This window comes from Clarias gariepinus, chromosome 13 (assembly GCF_024256425.1).
Source record: "Clarias gariepinus isolate MV-2021 ecotype Netherlands chromosome 13, CGAR_prim_01v2, whole genome shotgun sequence".
NCBI lineage: Eukaryota > Metazoa > Chordata > Actinopteri > Siluriformes > Clariidae > Clarias > Clarias gariepinus.
Window position 1 is genome coordinate 15,199,646 of NC_071112.1, and position 23,427 is coordinate 15,223,072.

At 38.2% G+C, this 23,427-nt stretch overlaps 2 protein-coding genes across 4 annotated transcripts in view; one reads left to right on the plus strand and one right to left on the minus strand.

Moving 5' to 3' along the window:
- The window catches only part of mipol1 (mirror-image polydactyly 1), a 59,842-nt gene extending 50,348 nt beyond the window's left edge, over positions 1-9,494 (plus strand). For all 3 annotated transcript variants that reach the window (XM_053510549.1, XM_053510550.1, XM_053510551.1), the window contains 2 exons: positions 3,607-3,810; positions 8,950-9,494. In XM_053510549.1, coding sequence (XP_053366524.1) covers positions 3,607-3,810; positions 8,950-9,016 — 271 coding nt within the window. In that variant the 3' untranslated portion in view covers positions 9,017-9,494. The remainder of the gene's footprint in view (positions 1-3,606; positions 3,811-8,949) is intronic.
- A 4,337-nt stretch (positions 9,495-13,831) lies between these two features.
- On the minus strand, positions 13,832-16,781 carry foxa1 (forkhead box A1). Its single transcript, XM_053510058.1, has 2 exons — positions 16,579-16,781; positions 13,832-15,675 (listed from the first exon to the last, which is right to left on the minus strand). The coding sequence occupies exons 1-2, from the start codon at positions 16,648-16,650 to the stop codon at positions 14,428-14,430; spliced, it is 1,320 nt and encodes a 439-aa protein (XP_053366033.1). The 5' UTR covers positions 16,651-16,781; the 3' UTR covers positions 13,832-14,427.
- Between the last annotated feature and the right edge of the window lie 6,646 nt (positions 16,782-23,427).

The window sequence follows — 23,427 nt, forward strand, 5'->3', positions numbered from 1 at the left end:
ATCCTTTTTTGTTTTTGTTTTTTTTCCCCACTGTGTATGCATTTGCAAAGATGTGACTGCTCATGGCATTTAAAGCACACCCTCTAGCAGTTCCCGTACGCCATCAGTGCTAGAAGATGAGAAGGCGGACATTGTATTCGCCCACACAATCTGTATTGTGTGAGACGGGGTTCAATCCTGCTCCCTTTCCCTATCAATGTGGCTTTGGGGCTGAACCTTTAATGGGAGAATTCTCCAAACCTAACAAAGGCCAGAAGATATGTTTGCTCTCAGGATTGCCTGGCCAGCTCCATTGTGCCTTTTAGGATAACAGACAGTCCAAGTCAGATGAAAGGCCAGCGAATAGATGAGTGCTCGCAAGATGGAATGTCAGTGCTGTGAACCTTGGGCTTTGGCACCTCAATCTGTTTTACCCAAAACTCTACTGTTAGGAACAACATTGAGGTGATTTTGTGCAGCCAGTTTGGTTTAAAGCATTGTCACTGGACATGCTGTGTTGAGGAGGTCAAGCTTTATGTAAATATAAGGTGCTTTGTTTGAGTGTAATCCAGGAGCAGAGGGAGTCAGAGCTGGGCTGGACATGGATTAACACCCTGGTCCCCATACGGTCCATCTCCCCTGAGATCAGTCATCATCACTGAGGGCAACACCCCTCCCTGTCAACACCTTAGCTCAGCTGCCACAACTACATACACGCTGTGGCATTAGAATTATTTGGCCACCATACAGATTCTGTATTATGGGCCTTTTTTTTAATTAGGCATTAAACAGTCTATTTTAATGTCCTCCCCCATTTGAAAGGAATGCCAAATCTCAAGAAAGGATCTAAGAATGCTCAAACACATGGCATAGTGTTCACACATCATTACACACCAACCTGCTTTGCTAGCCTGGGTAGTTTTGCTAAGGGAAGTATTTTCATTTTGTGTATGCCAGAGACATACTGTAGTACAAAAACAGGGTTTGGGTCTCAGTATATGTCTGGATTTGTTTTCTTTTCCATTCTGTGCAACAAAATATATTTTGTGGATTTTCTAGAATGCCTCTCAGCAAGCGACCTTCACCGAGGAGAAAAATACCAGGACGCTAATTCAAAACTCACAGCAGTGCCCCTGCTTTTTCCTGTCTAAAACGCTCGGTCGCTGTATAATAGTGGAGGGAGACCACTGGTAGTGGTGGTGAGTTGAAATTGGTTATATGAGAAAACATCATGGCTTATACCCAGGAGATGTTGGTGGGGAAATACGGCTGATGAGGAGGGGGTGAAAATGAGGTGTGGTTGTAGTGTAGGTTGCTGGGGTTACCTGCACTTTAAGAGGTCTCTTTCACTCTTCTTGCACTTGCCTTTCTGGGGTAGAAAGTTTGCCGCAGGTGTTTCTCTGTTGAAAGGCTATTTTACATATTCTTTTTGATACCATGTTGCGCTGGTGTTAATATTTAACCTCTTTTCACAGTCATAGAGGCAGGTTCATTGGGATCCGGCCCCTTTGATTAGTTATCTTATGATTCTGGTTAATGTTTTACATAGTGCTAGACCTGATGTCTGCTGGTCCATATAGAAACTACAGCAACACACAAGCCATTAAACCCAGGGCAGGTGTAGACAGGCACACAATGACATATCAAAGATAAGAACAAAACAGGAGCTGTATAAACTGGCCTGCTGATTTCTACATTAATTCTCAGGAACTGAAATGTGGTGTACTATCCCAAGCTATTTTTTGTTTTACTTGTTTGCAGTTTACCACCTCATGTTTAGACTTTTGTATATCCTATTGGTTGTCTGAAGATTTCCTATAGGTATTAATAAACAAGCTTCATTTTGAAGATGAATGTAAAACGTGTAGAAGCTCTGTGCCAAGCAGGAGAGCATAAGAGCCCAGTCTGTTTTTTGTTTTTTTGTCTTGTCTGGTCCTAAGTGAACAGTTTTTGTTTGTGCTGCTACTATTTTGTAGTGCTACTAAACCAAAAAGGTTTGGGACCATTTCAGGATTATTTATTAAATTACATTTAATGGCTTCTCATAAAGTACTCAGAAAGGGGGCTGGATTTGAGAGGACACTGAGTTGAGTGTACATGTTTGTGGGTGAGAGTTGGGGGGGAGGATAAGATAAGATAATCCATCGTAGGCATTGCTTCTTTGCCCTTGTTTGTCACTGTCATTGGACCTTCGTACCCAATATGTTTGCATTTAATTAAACAAAGCACACAACTTTACATCACTTCCTTGGCTATCAATATCACATCGGAATTGATTGCTTCTTGCTTTGAAAAAAAAAAAAAAAGGAAAGGAGAAGCATGACATGGAAACCTCTCTGAAACTAATTAGAAGGACAAGAGGACAGAATGAGTAATATGACATTAAGGCAAAAACACACACAATGTCGAGGCTAAATGACACAGATCTGTGGCAATCAATCCAGCTTCATTCTGCCAGGAAAACCACAAGCAGCCCTCCTCTGTAGTAGAAGCAGAAAAAAAAGGTTTAGGTCATATTGTTGTCTGACTGTCCCATTATTAGGTGTATTATATGATGATGTTTTTTGTTTGCTTTGGGTCTTCCACCTGCCCAGGTTATTATTGACATATAACGCATAATAAAAAACCTCTAAGACCTGTAACAGACAGGGGTACCACGTGTTATTTATATGCCTGACGTGAAATCAGCAGGCTATTCATCTTATTTCATGCATGATCTTTTCCTTTGAACTACTCCTTGCATTTCGGTTATTTATTCCAAACAACTGAGGGACGATTAGTGACTTTTAATGCAGGGAGAATGTACTGAGTCCAAAGGGTTTTAGCTGTTTTATGAACTATTATTAGTCTCTGTCCAAGCACGAAGTTGGTGTGTTTTCCCTGAGAGAGCCTCATATAAATTGAATTGCTATGTCAGCTAGGCCAATTTTTCTATCTCTCTCTTTCTTTCTCCCCCCTCCCTCTCTCTTTTCTTCATATCTCATTCACAATTGCCTATGTGAAATTCGGAGTGCGAGTGCTTTAGCACAGTGATGCAGGCTAAACTATAATGTATTCCATTGCCATTCTGCTGCATTATTACCCCCAGATATTGTCTCATGTACCGACCTTCTGTTTCAATATTAGATATGTCAGTTGGCTCACAGTGTTTATACAGAGTTACCATTTCTCACCTGCAGATAAACTAGGAGCATGATCTCACTGTATGGGTCAAGTTGTGTGTTTGTGTGAGGAACTTTAGTATGATATTGGCCACTGGAATATGTGCTGCTGTGAAAAATGCAATAGGCAAACCCTTGGTGCTCAGATAAATAAATTTAACAGTGCTTATTTGATGATATTTTTTGAAAATATAGTGTAGCACTCTACTGGTAGACTGGTATTTGGATGAAAACATGGCCTGTAACAGTTTCTGTTTGTCTATTTCCACTCAGTCTGTCTATCTGACTGTCGCTAACAACTGTACATCAATCACTGGTACAACAGTTTCCATTGTTTTAACCCTTTCTGGTTACGTTTTTCTCTGATTATCAGCATCCTAAGTGTTTGAGTAAGTTATAGATGAATAATGAATATTCTAAAGCATCAGTGTGATTCTTCTACATTAGAGCTTGATTTTTGTTTCAGCGCACAGCAGGACAGAACAGATGAGTCTAGTAAGAAGGAGACCCCTTGCTTGTCCTCTCCCACCTGTGCTAAGGACAACAGCACACCCCGGTCACAGAATCTGCTGAGCCGTGTGCAGCAGCTCACCTTAGAGCTACAAAGCGCTCAGACTCAACTCCGAGTGACCCGGGAGTCTGAAAGAGAGGCCAATGAAAAAGTGCACAAGTGAGTACAACCGATAGAACAACCATAACATTTTGGCTTTGTTCAGATAAGGTCAGAATAAGTTTAATCATTTGTGATATAACAGTGAAATATATGCATTAAGTACAGACAGATTACAGCTACCATTGGGTCATGATAATTGACACCTAAAAGCAGATTGATTACTTTACAATGATGGTTGGTTCTGATGCCTTTTCTTTATTCCTTTGTTACCACAGAAATTCTTACACGTTATTAATTTGTTAAAGAATTATTCACCATACTTTTAACCATTTATTGTAAAATTTAATGCTTTGGAACATTTACAAGACAAGTTAGTTTCTGTCATGACTGGCGTTATATAAGCTATGAACTGTCATTCCTTTACCCGCATTTCTCCTTCTGCCTTTTGAAGTAAAAAAAAAACACACACACACACCATGCCTGTTGTTTTGATGGAAAAAGTGGAAACACAAGTTTGTCCCCTCATCTGTACTGTACACGTAAAGGCAGAAAATATACTAACATGCTTACGGAGCATCAACACACGAGAGTCCTTCAATAAATGTTTCACAAATGTCTCTCTACTTAAAGCTTCACCATATCAGAAAATTTACTTTTCTTTTTTAAGTAATCCATTTTATGAACTCTATTTGTTTTTGTCTTATATCATTGTCAACTAACTGCTATTTAAACCCCTAACTATTAAACAATATAGACCTGGGATTATACTTTTAGAGGTACTGTTATAAAACACATCTGTTTATTTTTATTTCTATTCATTCTTTTTTGAGCAGCTGTTTGTTAAATACTGTTTTCGGGGTTCTTTAGTTAATCAAGGTTATAAAATGCGATTTATTGGGAAATATTTTTTTTAAATGCATATTTTGCAGTCCACTGTAATGCCTTGCACTAATGCTATGGTGTCAACATACACGACTACAGCTAGCCTCTGTGAAATTGCTCTGTGAATCCCCCCCCCCACACACACACACCCATCTCTTTTTCTCTCTCTCCCTTTCTCTCTCTCTCACTCCTCTCACTTCTCTCTCACACCGGGGCTCCCCGCGAAAAGCAAACATGGCTTGGACTGCTGATCTATTTACACGATGAATTAACGAACTGGGGGGTGGGGATGCAAAGCTGAGGGGTGCTCAAAACCCTAAGAGAACCCCCATCACCCAGCATCAGCATGAGAAGCCTGAAAAAGAGAGAACTTTGCGTTGTGTTTAAACAGGGGGGCTCTGAAATGGCTCTTTTACTCTGTGGCAACATCACACACATTCTGCTCACTAATGTGAGACTTTAGACCCCTGACATACTCAGCCGTGCCCACCGCTAATGTTGGTTTTTGATTTCTGAAGAGCTTGTGTTAATTTTTCAATAGGTAAAATATGTTTTTTTTTCCTAGTATATATAGATGGCTTATGTTATAATGCTTTATTAGTGTGTGCCATAAGAAAACTGTTCATGTTTAAATTATGATGTACAGGCTGCTATCTGACTTTATTGAGCATTTTGTGCTTTTACCGAGTATTTTACTTTCATAGTGCTTAGTCCAGTGTGGGTGCCTACACTATTTGCCTGTTTGCATTTACACACTGATTTAGAGGAATGACCCAGCCATGTCCACAGTGCAAGGTTCAACTATGTGTGAATCACAGTTACTGCTGTAAAGAGAACATCTGTCTCACCACTGTGTTGTGCCATATTACTGGAAGCAGAAACAAGCGAGTTCCTCACATTCTGAGAACCGTCATGTTATTCATTTAACTGAATTCTGAATCTGTGCCAGCATCTCAGCTTAAGCCTTCTCTTTGCCAGACGCTCTGTAGTGGCCACACTCTGGATCAGACTCCACTTTTATTCGCCAACTATAGTTTTGTTGGCAAAAGTAGAGGCCTGAGGCTGGGAGGGGGTACAGCTATGAGAAAGGAGAAAGTTACATATTTTACAGGATGTGAGGAGGAACAGAGACAGACAGAAGCAGCAGCATAAGTGTGCAGGGCAGACAGTGGCTCAGGGTGGGGGATATGACCTGCTCACACCTGAGCGCTAGATGACATGCTGATGGATATGCTGCAGTCAGTGAAGTCTGGGCGGCTGTAGGAAGCAGCTCTGACGTGGGCCTTATCGCACGGTGGTGACAAGAATGCGGGGCTGAGGCAGCACATATGCTGGGGAAGGAAGCACTGCTCAGACCCAGAATGTGGCACCAGAGTGTTGGCCTGACGGGCTCCATTGATGGAGGGGATGAGCTAAAAGTCTGATGGCCGAATCAAACTTGACCATGAGAAACGTATAAAGACCCTTTTCATCGACTGGCTACTCCATAAGTGGGCTGTGGCTGCCATGTCTCATCAGGCTGCTGTGTAAGCATAAGCAATATGATGTTTGTGTTATGATAATTAAACCACAATCCTGAAAATGCTGAGAATATCTTGAGATCTTGTCAGAATCCAGTGACTCAAAATAGAAGATCATTTTATAACCTTAACCAGCATTATTAATGACCGTGACCGTTTTTATAATTTATTTTTGTATCTTTTTGTTGTTTTGTTATTTCATTGGAAAAGACTAAATAAAAATACACTCACCTTCTGCTTCATTAGGGACTTCTTTAAACCTGCTCAGTTATGCAGTTATCCAGTCAGCCTGTCAGATGGCATTAAATCATGCAAATACAGGTCAAGCGGTACCTTTAATATTTACATCAAGCATCAGAATATGAGGAAAACTGTGATTCCTGTGTCTTTAACCGTGGCATGGTTATTGGTTCCAAAGTTGCTAGTTTGAATATTTCTGATGGTGCTGTTCTGCTTGGGGTTTCACACACAACTGTTTCTTAAAATACACAGAATGGTGTGGAAAAACAGAAAACAGTGAGTGAGCAAGCTTTTTGTGGGTGGAAATGTCTAGACGATCAGAGAGGAAAATAGCCATATTGGTGTGAGCTGCCAGGAAGGATCTAGTACTCATATAAACACTCTTTACATCTGTAGTGAGAAGAAAAGCATCCCAGTGTGCACAAAACATTGTGAATGCTAGAGTGGATGGGCTACACATCATGATGTTTTCCTGTCTGACAGGAGCAGGAATTGGACAAAGGCCTGGGATGAGCGTGTGGAGGAGTTCTATCTCTTAACTCCGTCCCAATAATTTAGCACTCCACAGTTTAACCTAAGTTGTTCGTAACCCTATTAGTATGGAAATTATTTTTAGTTTTGGATGTATCTCTTTTAGTTAAATGATCATTACGTTTATTCATTCAAGTGGAACAATTTAACATTTAGCTTAAGAGGCTAAAACTGGCATCTGAGAAATGTTGGCATTTGAGCACACAACCTTCTTATCCTTAACCTAAAACTACTGAATCCTCATTGCTATATATTTTGTTTTTGCTTTCTTATACGTTTTTGCTTTAAAATTAATAATAATAATAATTATTATTATTATTATTATTGTTGTTGTTGTTGTTGTTGTCAGAGTCTGATTTACAGTATGCTTCGTCGATAAGCTAGCTCAGCTTTACTTGCTTTTCATGTTCAATGAAGTTTGTGATGCCCTCTTGACCCACTGTACAGTTCAGCTCTTACTGTTAAGGCTTCTTAATTTAGGTTTGTGGAACTCAAAATTAGAATTTATTTACCAAATAGGACACTTTCCACAATTTTCAGGATACGTTTTCTCACTCTGCAGACAATACAGAGTTGTTTTGTGTTTATGCAAGGTGACTGTTTGCTCAGGCTTTTTTGAAGTTGTAATTGTTGGTTTTTGCATCTCTGAATTCTTAAAGAGGATTTAAGTTTTTTTTTGGCTTGTGCCCAACGTGTGTGCTTGGGTTTTATTGGCCACTTGGTGTAAACAGTGTTTCCAAATCCCAGCTATCATACCAGCAAACCTTGGACATTCTGCTGCTGACCTGCTAATTCTGTAAACATGACAAAAAGGCTTATTTAATTTAGAAAAAACTGCACCAAGTGAGAAAAAGGATGGGTGCATGACAAAAGCGTTAGTTAGGTATGCACATGGCGTATGATGGAAAGCAGTAATGAAAAGGAATAAATCTAGTTTCTTTATTGCTACTTATTTATTGTATTTGTGCATCTGGTACAGGTTTCACCTTTAGCCAAAGTGACTTTTTATGAATATTATTGTTTTCGTCCTGTTTAGTGCCATCCCAAGTTGATTTTACATTCCATGTTTATGTTTTAATTGTCTGTGCGTGTACATGGGGCAGTGCCTGGAACGATGCTGAAATCTTTTGGGTGGAGAAAACAGGTGTACTCTGCTAAAGATACAAGAGTCGGACCACTCCCATATGCTCTGCGATAAGCAAGAGCAACCTGAGTAGCCATGCTCAAACACTGCGAATTTTATTAGTTTGCTACACTAACACTTTGCTTGTGTTTAGACGTTAGTCTGCCTGGCAGAAATCTTTATAGGTACTGAATTTGGCTTCTTGATAAGTAAATTTGTAAGCTATTTTTACTGAAGAATATTTTGTTAAAAACCTATGAACTAACAAATGTGAAACTGACATCTGACCTCTGAGAGTGTTTATTTTCTACCGAAAAATATATTTATTAATTTTGCTAATACAACTTATTGCATGAAAATATGTATTTGTTTCCCACATATAATTAATAATTTTTTTATGTTCTTGTGCCCAATATTTGATGTCAAAATTGCTTTTTTATTAAGATTGATGTACTTAACACAGAATTGTTTTTTTAGTGAATGCCATGTTATTTGGAAATTTAACTCTTGTGTAATTTTAACATTCGGCAAACTCCTATTGTCCTAAGGGGCAGACTTGAACCACCCTCACTAAACACCTCAAATAAAGCAGTTTAATTGAAATTAGAACAAACTTTATGAATGTCCTGTAGTTAGGACATTATTCACTATAGGAAAACCTGTGAAATTCCAAGTTTTTTCTGTTGGTAAACATAGTATATATATTTTTATTGTTAAGACAGCTGAACCAAAGGAAACAGTAATGGCACTAACCTGACTAATCTCCTTTATTACTGAGGTCAGAAATGAAGACTATTTAAACATCAAGAATATAAGAACATCAAGCCTGTTTAGATTTTCTTCATCTTTTACCCTCACTATCATTCTCTCTGTCTCTTTCCTCATTTTCTCTCACTGCAGGCTAGAACGGTTGGTAGACGTCTTGAGAAAGAAGGTGGGCACTGGCAGTGTCCGTACTGTGATCTGACTGGTCGATGAGCAACTGGAGCAGACGGCCACATCTGGTGACCAGGCTGCTGTGTTTAACTCTGAGCAAACAACTGAAGCCCTTCGTGGGCAAACATGGGCTGGAAGTGATGCTTTCTCTTACCCTCAGCCCTTCACTCCCTTCTCATAACCTCCATATACACTTTTTCACTGTTACAGTCTGCGATTAATGCTGCTTTAGTCAGCCATTTTATCCCAATCCTTGTTTTGAATTGTTTATTTTATTTAATGTATTGATTTGAGCAGTGTCCGAGCATCTAGGTACGTTTAATGGACATGGATATTTAATGCGATAAAATGAATACATATCACAGATGAGGTCATCAAAAATGTTTTTTCTGGCCTGTTTTGTGTATAAATGGTTTTCGGGTTAATATTTACATTTATGCCATTTGTATGAGCTGTACCAAGGTATTTTTTCTGTACCAGTAAATAAAGGGACCTTGTTTTCAAGACAATGAATGATGTAATGATTTATAATATTATATAATATAATATAGTGCTTTTTTTTTGGTTGGTTGTTTTATTTCATGCAATTGAAAACATTGTTTTTTGAGTGTCAAGTTCAGCCTTGTGATGATAAATTTTAGTCAGATGAGGTTATTGGCATTATCTTAAAAACAAATCAGCCAGTTTTATTTTTTGTCAAACTAAAACAGGAGTAGATCCCTTATCGTTTTTTATTAGCAGACATAGTACATAGTTTTATTAAAAGATATAGCAGACATTTTTTTATGCGATCCGTGATAAACGCTGAATTAAAATACCTGGTGGAGTTTATACAACACTGTTACATATGATTTTACTGATCTGTTGTAAATTATCTACGTAAATTATAACCCATACGTAATGATAATAATAATAATAATTGAAATAATTTTTGTTTAGCCTCACTTTTTTTGTATGTTCATGTTGCGCTAATTATAAACTCTCTTATAGACAGACATGGCACATGTGATGCGTATCTGAAGCCACTGTCACTGACTACTCTTTATTAGACCAGACTTTTGAGAATAAAAATTAATATTATTGATAACCTAAAAACGCTGAGTTTTCGTTCATTTAAAAATAAACAGATTCTGTTCTGCATGGCCATAGTGATCATTAACAAAGATATGCAGACCAAAGAGATCCCTCGACTCCTATCGAAAACTGATTTACTAAACAATTCTGTCGAGATGGTTTACATTCCTGATATTGACAAGATCCTCCTCAGTCCTCTCGGTCCTTCATCTGAGGTGGCCCGAGTCGCAGGAGCTCGTGTGTGTTTTTGAGCATGATCGATTATGTCCTCAGAAACATGCTGCATGGCCCGAGTGAGGTGTGTGAAGCTCCTATTCCTCTTTTCTCCTGATGCTGGGACGCGCGCGCTCGGAGACTCCGTGCAAGCCGCGAGTTCCCGCTCCGGATCTCACCCATCCCTCCACTACAGCTCTCCCTCTCAGCTTACTAAACTGTCCAAAATTTCGTTTTCCTTTGATGCAAACAGAAACTTAGAACATTTTTCCTGCGGTGTTTATTTTGAATACTGCAGTGATGTGAGACAGGAGCACAGTGCTGGGTCTCTGTGCTCAGGATCGCGCCAGTGTTTACTGGAGTAGAACTAAACGCAATCCCGATTATCCTCCCAAAAATCGGTATTATGATGACCGGACTACAAAACAAGTTTTTATACGCTTTAATTAAAACCGTGTTTCGACAGCCTATGCTGAATGACCCTCAGAGAAAAGACTGACTGATCCCGTTGCTATAACGACACGAAATATTTCAAGCCTTTCTCTTTATAATCCCACCTCCTCTTCTTAGTCAGACATCGCAGGTCACTTATAATCTGCCATCCATTACTTACCTGAAATTAAAACACTGGCTCAATTGCAGTAGGACAAACGATCAAATACAATCTGTATTTGTGTGTGTGTGTGTGTGTGTGTGTGTGTGTGTCATTTTATTTGGAGGTGCGCAACGAAATCTGATGAATCTGATGATGATGTGCTGTGAGTCACTGATGCCCTTCTCAAACTTGCACAGGCCCTTTGCATTGCGTACGCAATTTAGCGTTAGCCTTAAACACTGTTTAAAACACTTTTGTAATATTTTTACATGGCCTGTGGAAGTAAAATAAATGAATTATAATTTTACATAAAAAAATACAATTACATAATTTAGTGAATTTTGCCTGACCAATGGACATTGAATATACAGATCTTATAAACGCCAGCGAGGAGACCACCAACCTGACATGGCTGATGCATATTAGGGGGCCACAAAGCCCTAATAAACTTCTCCAGTATAAAATGTAATGGAAAACCAGCTGCTTCTAAAGCTGATTTCGGATAGGATCTCTCCCTCTTCTCCCTCGCCTTTGAAAGCTTCTTTCATTTTGTGTGTGATTCTGGAGGGGTAATGCTTTGCTCTTTTCGTTGGCCAAGCACAATTGTGTTATTGGAGATAATTAATTCAATCCCCATCAAAAGGTATTAGAAGCGCCTTGGCCCTGTAGTGGCTTTCTAAACTAAGAATGAAAAGACGGAGAAGAAAGGTCTACGGGGAGACCCGCTGATGGTCGCTTCTGAAGGAAAGGGCCCTGCGCATTGTCGCCCAATTTTTTGTCCATAAGGCTGAAGAAAGCTCCACAGCTTTTGATGGGGGAACGAGAAATGCCACATGAGTTGGAAAACAAGGCGGTACTGAACTCTCCGTCCTGAACACTGCCCGCTGATAACATATGTTACGCATTAATAAAGCCTGATCTCCTTTACCGAGTGCGTATGGAGGAAGAAAGATAGGAATAATTGAATATTACAAATTTTGAAAAGTATGGCAATTTAAATTAAATTTTAAATAAAGGATAATAAAACTATTAGCCTACTGCTACTACCTGTTTTAATAATAATAATAATAATCATCATCATCATTATTATTGGTTATTATTATAATAATAATAATTATTATTATTATACAATTTACAATGCATCTTGCTCGAAATACGGAATAACTAAAATCTATAAAAGCAAAGCTTATCTTCTTCAAAAAAATTGTCTCAGTGACAATTTTGTTTTAATGTCGCAGCAGGATATAGGCTGGAGTCTGCTCAGTTGACCACAACACAAACATGGGCTATAATAAAAACAACATTTTATGTCAAGCTTATTGAGCGTTGAGTAACTTTTCACTTCAAAAACACTTTCAAAAGTGTTGTTTACGCGCTTTTCTGAAATGTTTAGGGAAAACAACACAATTTATTTTCCCCTTCTTATCGAAACAAAATTTAATGCAGCAAAAACATTTATGGCAACTGATATTTTATCATAGAAAACCCCTAAATAAATATGATTCAAAAAGGTAAAATGTAAATTTTACTATATGGAACATTTTATTTTAATGAAGCAAGCTGCAATCGAGCGCTTAATTTAATCTTCCTCGTCTGATAACAACAACATGCATGTATGAAATAAATGTACAATTTGCTGAATACGTTATATGGTTGCGTAGTGTCGGGAGCCAACAACAATTACAAAGATTATCTAAATGACCTAAAATGAAGAAATGTACAAAAATGACTGTTGATTGTTAGAACACGTTTGTCTTGTCATTGCTTTAGTTATTGGAGTTATTAGGAAAGCAGTGGTTGGTGACATGTATGTGGCCGTACTTAATATAATTAAATTACACACTTAAAAAAAATAATTCCGGAGTTGTTTCATATGTTATAAATGTGCAAAATCGCTTTTTTCATCTAACTCATTCCATTCCATTTGAGAATTTTAAGCCACTTGAAACACTATTATCCCGTCTTATCGGTCCATTACAGCGCATCACTTTAATTTCATTCTTCGCCATTGTTCTGGTTTTATCTTGTTCTGCTTCAAAGTATTTTGTATAGTTCAGATCTCTATGGCTCTCGGGAGCTTATCAGCAATGGCTTAATATCTTTATAACCTTTAATTTAAGATTGGTTTATCAACAAAGACACCGGGGTATTTTAAATTTAAGTGCTCTGGGTAAGTGATTGTTTTGACATGTAAAAATGTATGATTAGTAAATGCTTGAACCCTGGCTTAAAAAAAATCACTATGGTGTTTATATGTGTAAACTATTTCTCGTTCGGTAACGAAGCACTATGCCGCTTTCTCCGCTTCATTTTGGCGTGTAAATCAAAATTTCCACTCTGTTTACGCATCAGGGTCTGTTGCACGATGATTAAACTAATTTCATGGTTAGTCAGCCAAAATGCGAGACTACAAAATACCACGATCAAAGTAAAATCTGTTCAGGTTCACGCGCCCGTCATGTAGGTTACGCTTGACAAAAAGATGATTGGCCTCCCTATGATATTGTTAAAAAATCCCATTTAAAGAGCGAGCAGAGCTTTTATGAGGAGAAGCTTTGAGGCTGCGCTTGTGTTAGACTTGGATTTTCTCTTGGTCTTTTACCAACACAAAGTCAAACCACACAGATTCGGCTAATATGCACTTCTGTGTACAAAAACATAATTAAAGAAATGCTTTAACAGCTATACTGTCATTTTATTTTAATTTGATTATTGGTTTGTAAATAATGTTGACTTACTATAGTTATATATTTATTCTAATCTATTTTGAGATGTGAAAAATGGTCCTTGCACTTGCTATTATTTGCCGCATATTCCTAATGAAAAAAAAACTGAGCCTTGGTATCTGAACCCTTAAGAAGAAGGATAAAAATAAAAATAAAACACAACTATTAAACAGACAATAATAATTAAATATATATTTTTTAAATGAAACGGTACATGAAGGTTAAAAAATGCCCCCATAATTTCCTTAACCCTCAAGATAATAAACCCAGCGTCTCCGAATGCTCCAAATATATTTTGCCAAATTATCCAGGAGCTTCTTAACATAAACATGCAACGAAACACTAACTGGCGTAATTAGGAAATACCATGTTTTATTCGCAATTCATTTTCACGTTTGATTAACTTATTTCAGTACAAGTTTGGGATTAAAATGTTTTCATCAAACGAGGTAAATAAAAACCCAAAAGAGAACAAGTAAAATGACAACATCCAAATACATCTGCAACAGACAGTTAACTTTGCTTTTTAGCTGCAGCACACATTCCACAAGACCATAACTGACCTTCATTTGTACACATTGTAACACATAGGACATATTGGTTTGGGGGAGTACATTATTTTACAAGCTCAAACTCGTTTTAAATACACTAGCAATTATTTATAGGTGGGTAATACACTCATTCAAGGAAACTCTTTACAATATTTTATTATACACATTACATTACACATTATTATACTTTAAAGCAACAGTCCTTAATGCACAGGGTGCATGCAAAAATAAAATAAAGTTTATCTGTCCGCAATTGTTGAGTGCAGTAAATTATAAGACCAAACTAAGAAGTGTTAAGAACTGGCCTTGAATACACACCTTGGTAGTAAGACGCCTCTAAAGCCGAGGGGTCCATGCTCGCTCTTCCGGCCATAGAAGCACTGCCGAGAGGCAGGCTGGAAGACATACCTGAGCCATAAGATGAATATTGCAACGCTTGTTCATATGCTTTCAAGTCCAGTTTGTGTTGTTGCTCCGAGGAGGACATTAAATTATTGATGGAAAACGGGTGGTTGAAAGAGTAATGGGGGTCTCCCTTTAGGTGCAGCTGAGACTCGTGGGCCATAGAGTGTGGGGGCAAAGAGAGAGAGGAGAGAGCCGTGGCTGAGTTGGCCACGGGGTGGAGGCCTATCTGTGGGCCACTGCTCTTCAGTTCAGTGTTGCTACTGCCATTTCTGTGGTCCAAGCTCTGAGGACTTGACTGGTTTGCGCTGTTTTTTGAGTTGGAGTCCACGGGCCCGGTCTTTGTGTTTGTGCTGTCACTTGACGGCGAGCCTGACCCGTTCTGCTCCTTCCTTCCATCAGGCCCTTTACTTCCGACAAGCTTTTTATCACATTTGAAACGCTTCTGTCTGCGGAGGTAACAGCCATTCTCAAACATATTTCCAGAGTCAGGATGCAGGGTCCAGTAAGAGCCTTTTCCCGGCTTATCTGGTGACCTAGACACTTTGACAAAGCAGTCATTGAAAGACAGCGAATGTCTGATGGAGTTTTGCCACCTTTGTTGGTTTTGACGGTAATATGGAAAAAGATCCATTATCCACTGATAGATCTCACTAAGCGTGAGCATCTTGCTGGGTGACTGCTGGATAGCCATAGTAATAAGTGATATGTAAGAGTAAGGAGGCTTAGCGTGCGGATAACTTCTTCTGAAAGTCTTGTTGTCCCGTGCTCTGTTAAGGTTAGGCTGACCGTATGTCATAGGGCTCAGAGTGGGACTGATGCTTGAGTACGGGTTTAGTGCGTTCATAGACGTGTGCTGAGCTGAAATTGCATTCATATTGGTTGGACTAAGCGCGGTGCCCATGGTCGAGACCCCGCCGCCCATTCCGTTCATTGCGCTGCTTGCGCTCGACTGCATCCCCGCCATAGTTCCTGGGCTTAGTCCAGCGCCGAGAGCAGGGTTCGCATAGGACATGTTAAAAGAACTGGAAGTCATATTCCCAGTGGTGGACATACTCATATAACTGTTCATACTGTTCATAGAAGTCAATCCAGCATTCATGCTGCTGTTCGTCATGGGCGAATACACCTGAAACAAAACAAAACGCACACATTATTATTATTATTATTATTATTATTAGTATCCTATTATTTAGTAGACAATTTTGAGATTGTTAATTTGTCACAGGTTGTACAAAAATCAGCGCATGTATGACGAAAACACAAGCGCAAACGCTTATATAGGCTATTTCACACGAACATTATTCAATATTTGTCTACGTATACTCTGAATATTGTTTCCTCACACAGACAAAAAAGGAAAAGAAAAATAGCTTGACACTAAACAAGCATGATGACCAATAAAAAAGTATCAGAAAAAATAGCCTACCATTACCAGGCCTACACCAGGATTTTTATTTAAAAAAAATTTTTTTAATGTATTAAGTAAAATAAGTAAATAAATAAATAAATAAACAAAACTATTCAAAAGATTATATTATTATACATTATTTACAATTCATTATAAAAAACTTAATATTTAGTATTATTCAGTCAGTGATGTTTAAATGTGCTTCAAATATTTTTTAAAGGTTTAAAATAAGTTTCAGATTTTTATATAAAGCTATATAAATTTTTATATATTTCAGGATGTCTATATACATTTACTTGAAATTCTATTTAAGTACACTTCAGCCGAGCACATTTCCAGTGATTGCATTAAGCAGTAATGCGCAGCGGGAACACTACCGCCACCACGCGGGACAGCCGACCTCATCTAGCATTACCTTCAGATTAATCAACAACATTGCAATTTTTAGGGATACAAGTAATCCTGAGCATGTGGTCAAGAAAAAAACCCTCGCTTATATTCTCCACTGCCCCGTAGACCTTTGTCAATTTCTTGCATGACTGTTGTAAATTTAAAGTTTTAAAACTATTTCTCATCACCCACACTAAAATACGCAGTTCACACAATACTAATCGCACGTACCTCCTGTGCATCAGTGTAATAGCTACTCCAGTCAGGAGTTTCGTGTCCTTCCATTTTCACTGCGCCCAGCATTACGGTGGAAATGTGCAGGTCGTCAACATGCAGGACTCAGACCTGGGTGTTCACTGATTGTTCGAGCAGACGGTGTGCATGCAGTCAGTGCTGACGGGTTTTTGCGCGACGTTGTTGGATAAAGTGAGAAACAGTCGCGAGCGCGGTGACTTGAGTGCGCGGTAGATCTTCCCCTCGCTGTTACGTAGAGAGCGGGACAGCCCACTGACACGCGCTCATTTGCCTATTCCTCTTTCTCCACTTAGACCAAAACAGTTCTTGCCCAGTTTCGATAGAAATCGTTGATTAAGTTGATAACAATATAAAATGCATCAACATAAATTCTAGAAGGAGAAATAAAAAGCAGAAACTGCATAAGCATAGACCAAAATGAGATTAATTATAACGTAAGAATGTAGACTATTTTAATTAACATCTGTACTGTATTTCATTTATGTAACGATCTTGTTATAGTATATAATAAATAAAATAATGAACAAAATAAACATGCACTTCAGTACTATGCTCAGTGCTTTATGTGACTGAGGGTAATTTCGCGTGACCTATACAGGATAAAGTTGAAAGAGCTCGTGCAGCACACTCCCTCCCCACCCGCACGCGCACGGAGAAATCCATGTGCACTTCTAACTGTACACCTGTTAATGAGCGAATAACAACACTGATCAGCCACTAACATCGGATTATCCCCGAGTGATCTCTAACGTAATTGCAGCACAAATCGATTTTTCACGGGGCCAAACGAAAGGAATATTGAAGCAGAGATAAACGTTGTTTTTTTAAGGCAGAGAGAGAGGTTTAAAAACGAAAAAAAAAGCTGTGAGCCGTGAATAAAACAGTTTTCTGTAATTAATTTGTATTAAATGACTTCATTAAGTGGTTCAAATTGAAACAGTGACATTTTATGTCTTATTTGCATATACATAATATTTAATTTATTATAAACTGCAATTATTGTTAACATAAGCCATTTTTGTTAAATGATTTTATGTAGTGTATACACGTTTTTGCATTTGTTTATACAGTACGTATAGGCCTATGCGTCATATTTTGACAGCATCATATAGGCTACAATTAACGAAAGTAAAAGGAGCATATTTGTAGATTTCCATCAATAAATAAAACAATTGTTAATAATAATTATTTTAAAAATCTATTTAATGACACACATGCCTTTGCAGGACAATTCTGAAGGTTTGAGACTAGAGCTTTTTGCAGCGCGAGTTCGTGCATAGAGGTTTAAAAAATGATTGTTTACGCAAGGCTATGACTGTAGATTAGTTGCATTTTTTGAGCATTACCCTACCTATGTATCCTGCGCCGGCGTTGGGAAAACAGTTTAAATCGCGACGTTAAAATGTGGGTGGCTCACAAAAAAACTACCTATACCATAGAGCATGTAAATTAACGCTAAATGAGTCTAACAGCAGACTATCTGTAACTGATTAATGTTGTTACCATACGCGGTCAGTATACCGTTAATGAAACATACAGAGGGGCTTAAAATGTATATGAACTTTATGCCTTTTAAAAAAATAAACTAAAGCGAATTGAATTATGGCTGCAATGTGTAGTTTTATGTTTCCTCTAAAGATGCCAGTAGTCGCACCATCGTTGATACTATCACGTGACCATAAGAAGAAGCGCATATATTATGAACAGTTTTCCATATACATGGAGAGCCACTGGAAATTCTTGGGTGTGTCCCAATGTCTCATAAATTATGTTAAATATTTCATTCTTATACGAACGGTTGGATTATATTCACAAAATAATCAAATGCTGCAATTGTAAGCATCCTAAAGATGATGTCGGTGGTTAAGGTGTTGGACTGTTGATCAGAAAGTCCCCGGTTCAAGCACCAGTGGCGCCGGGCTGTCACTGTTGGGCCCTCGAGGAAGGTCCTTTACCTCCAACTCAACTGCTCAGATACAATCGTGCGTCGAGACGGCAACCCAACCCTGTAAAAAAACTGCCACTGAAACGGCGGACACATCTCGAGGGTAGTATTCTGCGTTTACAGAGGGAGTATTTGTCACAGATGGCTGATGGCACGAGAACAGACCCTACACCCACCAACCCTATATATAAACATCTATCTATCTATCTATCTATCTATCTATCTATCTATCTATCTATCTATTTAAATAACTACATAGGATATGTGGGTATTGATAGAACGTTTAAAAAATATTAACAATAATATTATTTAATATTTTGCTTGCGTTCACACGCATTGGGCAAACATTTAGTTAATAAGTCCTGTTTAGTACCTGACTGCATGTACCAGGCATTTAAAAAGGACATCCTGAAGGCTGATACGTGCCTTACTTTTATCTTGCCTTCTGCTGGCAGGACTTTAAGACAGGTGTTTCTGTTTATTCTTTGGGCGGTTCACCTCAAACACATAATGTCAAACGTATGTTGAATTTAGATCGTGTGATTCTTCCTATGATTGGCACAGGATAGCCACATGGATTTTCTTTGAGTTTACCAGTTTACCTGTCTTGCTCCCTGTGTTCCCAGGATAGGTCATGGACCCAGGGAATAAAGATAAAGGAATTGTTTGCTCTGTCACCCTTTTCCTTTTCCTTTCTAGAACTCCACATGGGAAATCTTTAAAACTGACAACTTTTCTCTTTTGCTTAATTGTTTCAACAGCTAACAATGCTAGTTATAAAGTACAACCAGTGTCCTGCAAACAGCACTACCACTGCCTACAAACGCCTCTTATTTTTGCTATATTATGGATAACTTTTCACTGATTATTTTGTACCAAATTTAATTGATCGAAAAACTCCAAAACCTATAACATTGTAAAACTACTTTACAGATCATGTGCAATGTGTCAACCAATACAATTATGCATCAGAAGAAAACAAAATCCTTTAAGACCTCATCAGCATAACTTTTCAAAAATTACATTTGCATCCCCGTTCACCTATTTAATAGCGGTCACTATTCTGACCACCAGAGGGAGCCCAAGAGACGCTAATAATGTTAAAAGAGAAAAAGTGGAATATGGATTTCTTCTTTCTTTACAGCTTCTGGGGTAATTAGGAGCGCTTAAAAAGAGAAGAAAATCATGCGAAAATCACACGATCCAAATATTTCTTACAGGAACTGTAGGCCTAAGTACTGAAAAGGTTTTATATTTATTGGAATTCTTAAATGTTTGGAAATTAGTGTGAATAAATTACCCTTTGCAATTTATCAGTTAATATATGTTCACCTTTACTGCTGAACTTTTTAAAATTATATTCGTTATTTAAATAAAGCAAAATATCTACGGGTCAAATTTTGATTGGTGGAATACAAAACGCAAAATCCACTTATATTACATGGTATATTTTGAGTTACTACTGACATCATCATCTGTACTGCTTTGTCCTGTATACAGGGTTGTGGGGGGCCTGGACCCTATTCCAGGACACTTAAAGCACAAGGCATGGATGGAGTGCTAACCCATCAATGGGCCCACACATAAACACACACTCACACACACATTCACAGACTATGCCCAATTTTGGTTAGTCTAATATGTGTCTGTGGGAGAAAACAAGATTACCTAGAGGAAACCTACAGAATATGGGGCGAACGTGTAAACTCCATGCACACAGACCCGAGGCAGGAATTGAACCCAGGAAGTGCAAGACAACAGTGCTAACCACTAAACCACAGTTTACTGCCTTAAAGTGCATCTTTAAATAAAAATAAACATATCTAAAAATACTTATGTTATTTCAAATATTAATAATCACATTGGTAATGACCATTGTCAGAGAAAAAATGGGCCAAAAGGCAACGCAGCAGTTTGTTTTATTTTGTCAAACTCTAATTCTAATGCACATTTCCAAACATAAAAAAATGCCATGCCAACTAAAAGTCCCAGAGTCTAATGTAATTTTTTTTGATTATGTCATGTTTTTACCATTGCATAGTTTTCAAAATGTTATGCAACCCCGTAACATTTATTTATTTCCCAGAGTGGCAGTAATTTTCCACAAATATTTTGTATTGATGAGGTAAGAGTTGAACCTCTCTGTAAAGTCTCCTCCAAGACTTTCTGTGGGATTAAGGTTAACACTCAGTGGTGGCAACTCATGTGAAAATTATAATTATACAAATCACATTTTAAATCAGACTAGTTTTTACATTGTCATACTGAAATAAGCTTGTACCATCAAGCTAGGAAAAAATATATTAAAGGGATGACCTGGTCATTCAGTACATTCAGATAGCCAACTAACTTCAACTAACTGCTGAGCCTACGTCTGACAAAATAAAGCAACCCCAGATCATAACACTGCTTGTGGTGGCTTGTATGGTGTGCACCATGCTTGATGGGTGCGTTTTTCATTATATCTATCCTTTTTAAAAAAAAAATAAGATTTCACTTAAAATTAAAAAGTTTCTAAATAATAGAAATTGAAATACAACATCATTAAGAGTAACATAGACCATGACAAACCATAAAAATGTTTCACATTAAATAAAAAAAAAAAACAGAACAGAGATGAAAATCGGGGAAACATCTACAGATGTTTGCAACTTTAGGAGAAAGATGTACATTGTGAAAACCTACAGAGAGTTAAATTTTCTGTTTAATATGCTTATTTTCTTAAAGAATGTCAATACTTTTTTCCCACTAAAATGTTCTGAACATTCTATATTAGCTTTTTTATTATTAAAAATATGTTTAAAATTATATATGTATAAGTTAATCACTCAATCATCATCTATACCGCTTTATCCTGTGTACAGAGCCTATCCCAGGAGACTTAGGGCATGAGGCAGGGTACATCCTGAATGCCGGGCACACAGACATACACACATACTGTACACTCACATACCAGTTCCAATTTGGGAACACCTAAACTTAGCCTCCAGAGCACCTGAAGGAAACCCAGCAAGCACGGGGAGAACATGCAAAATCCATGCAAGCAAACCCAAGGCAGGAGTCAACCCTGGACCCTGGATGTGCAAGGCGACAATGCTAACCACTAAGTCACCATTCCATTGCATGTGTATGTGATTTTAATGTTTAGTGAATTCATGATGTTCTAAATTATTTTATTTGAGAATCCTAGACTAAATTTGTTTGAAAAGCTTATCCTTCTATCTATAGTATTAACACATTTCACCCTTCAAATGTGCCCATAAAACACTTATTTGTACCCCAGTAGTATCTGAAATTGACCGGTTAAAAAAGTTTTAGGTTTCCTTAGTTACTTTTTTTTTCTGCATCATTTGGTTTTTGGCAATAATGATAAAATGGTATTAAAACAAGAAACTCTATGTGCTTTACCATATAGCTTAAACCCATGTGTTCTTTATAACTCTACATTTAACAGTATGTCATATTTCTTGTCCCTCCACTGACAGTGCATAGAGAGGCCTCTGGCTCAGATGAAGTCTCATTTTTAGGCACCTGAGGTAATGATTAGGTTGTCATCATCTCCCTCGGGGCCATTTAACAGGCACTGACACAGCAAGTAATTACCCTTCACCTCCCCCTTCAACTAAGTGCCCCGTCAGCCTGGAGCCTGCAACCTTACTTACTCTCCTCTCAGTAATTTACTCATTCAAATCATGCCAGGATTTACTACCTGCAACTGAAGAACTGGACTCCACTCCCCTTTCTCAAGAAATTATCTCTAAAACGAGTGCCTTTTAATGACTAGCTTCTTTCAGTTTGCAAAGTGTCATTGAAAAATTCACTGTTGGATGCAGCTGAGAGGTTTTAAATGAGGGCAAACTGCCTCTAAGTTAGATGGATAGAGAATGGGTTAGAAGTTGCCATTCACAGCTTAGGAATGCTTCTTTTCAGAGAAAGCAGGGTCGATGACTCTGGCATGACCTTCCAGGTCTGTCACTGAGGCTTATCCATGCCATATAGAGGTGATAAATCTGTGACATGCCAAAGAAAATAGATAAATTTGTTGCTGTCAGTGGAGCAGGACGAGGTGACGGGTCCTCTCCTGCCTGACCTGCACAATGAGCCCACACACAGAGGTAGGCGCAGTTTCACCCTGCCCTGTCTCCAGTTCAAACAGTGGTTAGGAGTTATGAAGCAGTCAATTTGTGTAAACAGACAAATAAATCATCAGCTTAGCCATAGTCCAGAGACTAGTAAAGCAACAACAGCAGTTGTCAGATCGAACTCTCTGAAGTTTGATAGTATTAATGAATATAAATTTCCAATACCAACTGGCTTTATGGCCCAAAACATCAGAAGCACTTTGTTTGCATAGCTGATGAGTTATTTCAGTATGAAACATCCTGTTTCTCTGGAAGCACACTGTGCTTCAGTTTCACTATCCATACGTAAAAGCATGGACGTACATTAAATAATTTGCAGTCAGTACCCTTTATTGTTCTAATGTACATGTGACTGGTGAAAGATTATATGATCCCATCATTTCTGTATTTCTGCACCACTTTGTTCTGTTAGGTCAATGATGCACATCGCAGCTTCTCAGTTTTACCAACAGAGGCCAGCATTCAGGTACCTGGATATCCAGTCTCACACTAAGATGCACAACGCAATATTTTCACCACTTTTTGGCCTAATCCTGAGGCTTTACAACTTCCCTTTCCAGATTAGAGATCTTTCCAGAGATCTTTCTAGATTATCCATGATGCCAAGACTTGGTACCATAGGAAATGTGCAGAGCAAACAATTGCTATCTTCACCTTTACCAAAGAAAGATTTAAAAAACATTGTTTATAGCTAATGCAGACACAAACCAGATGGTTCAATTGCCACAGATCATTTTA

Coding starts and splice junctions, on each gene's coding strand:
- foxa1 (XM_053510058.1), bottom strand. CDS start 16,650: ATGCTGGGCGCAGTGAAAATGGAAGGACACGAAACTCCTGACTGGAGT. Junction 15,676..16,578: donor ATTACACTGATGCACAGGAG/GTACGTGCGATT, acceptor GTTTTGTTTCAG/GTGTATTCGCCCATGACGAA.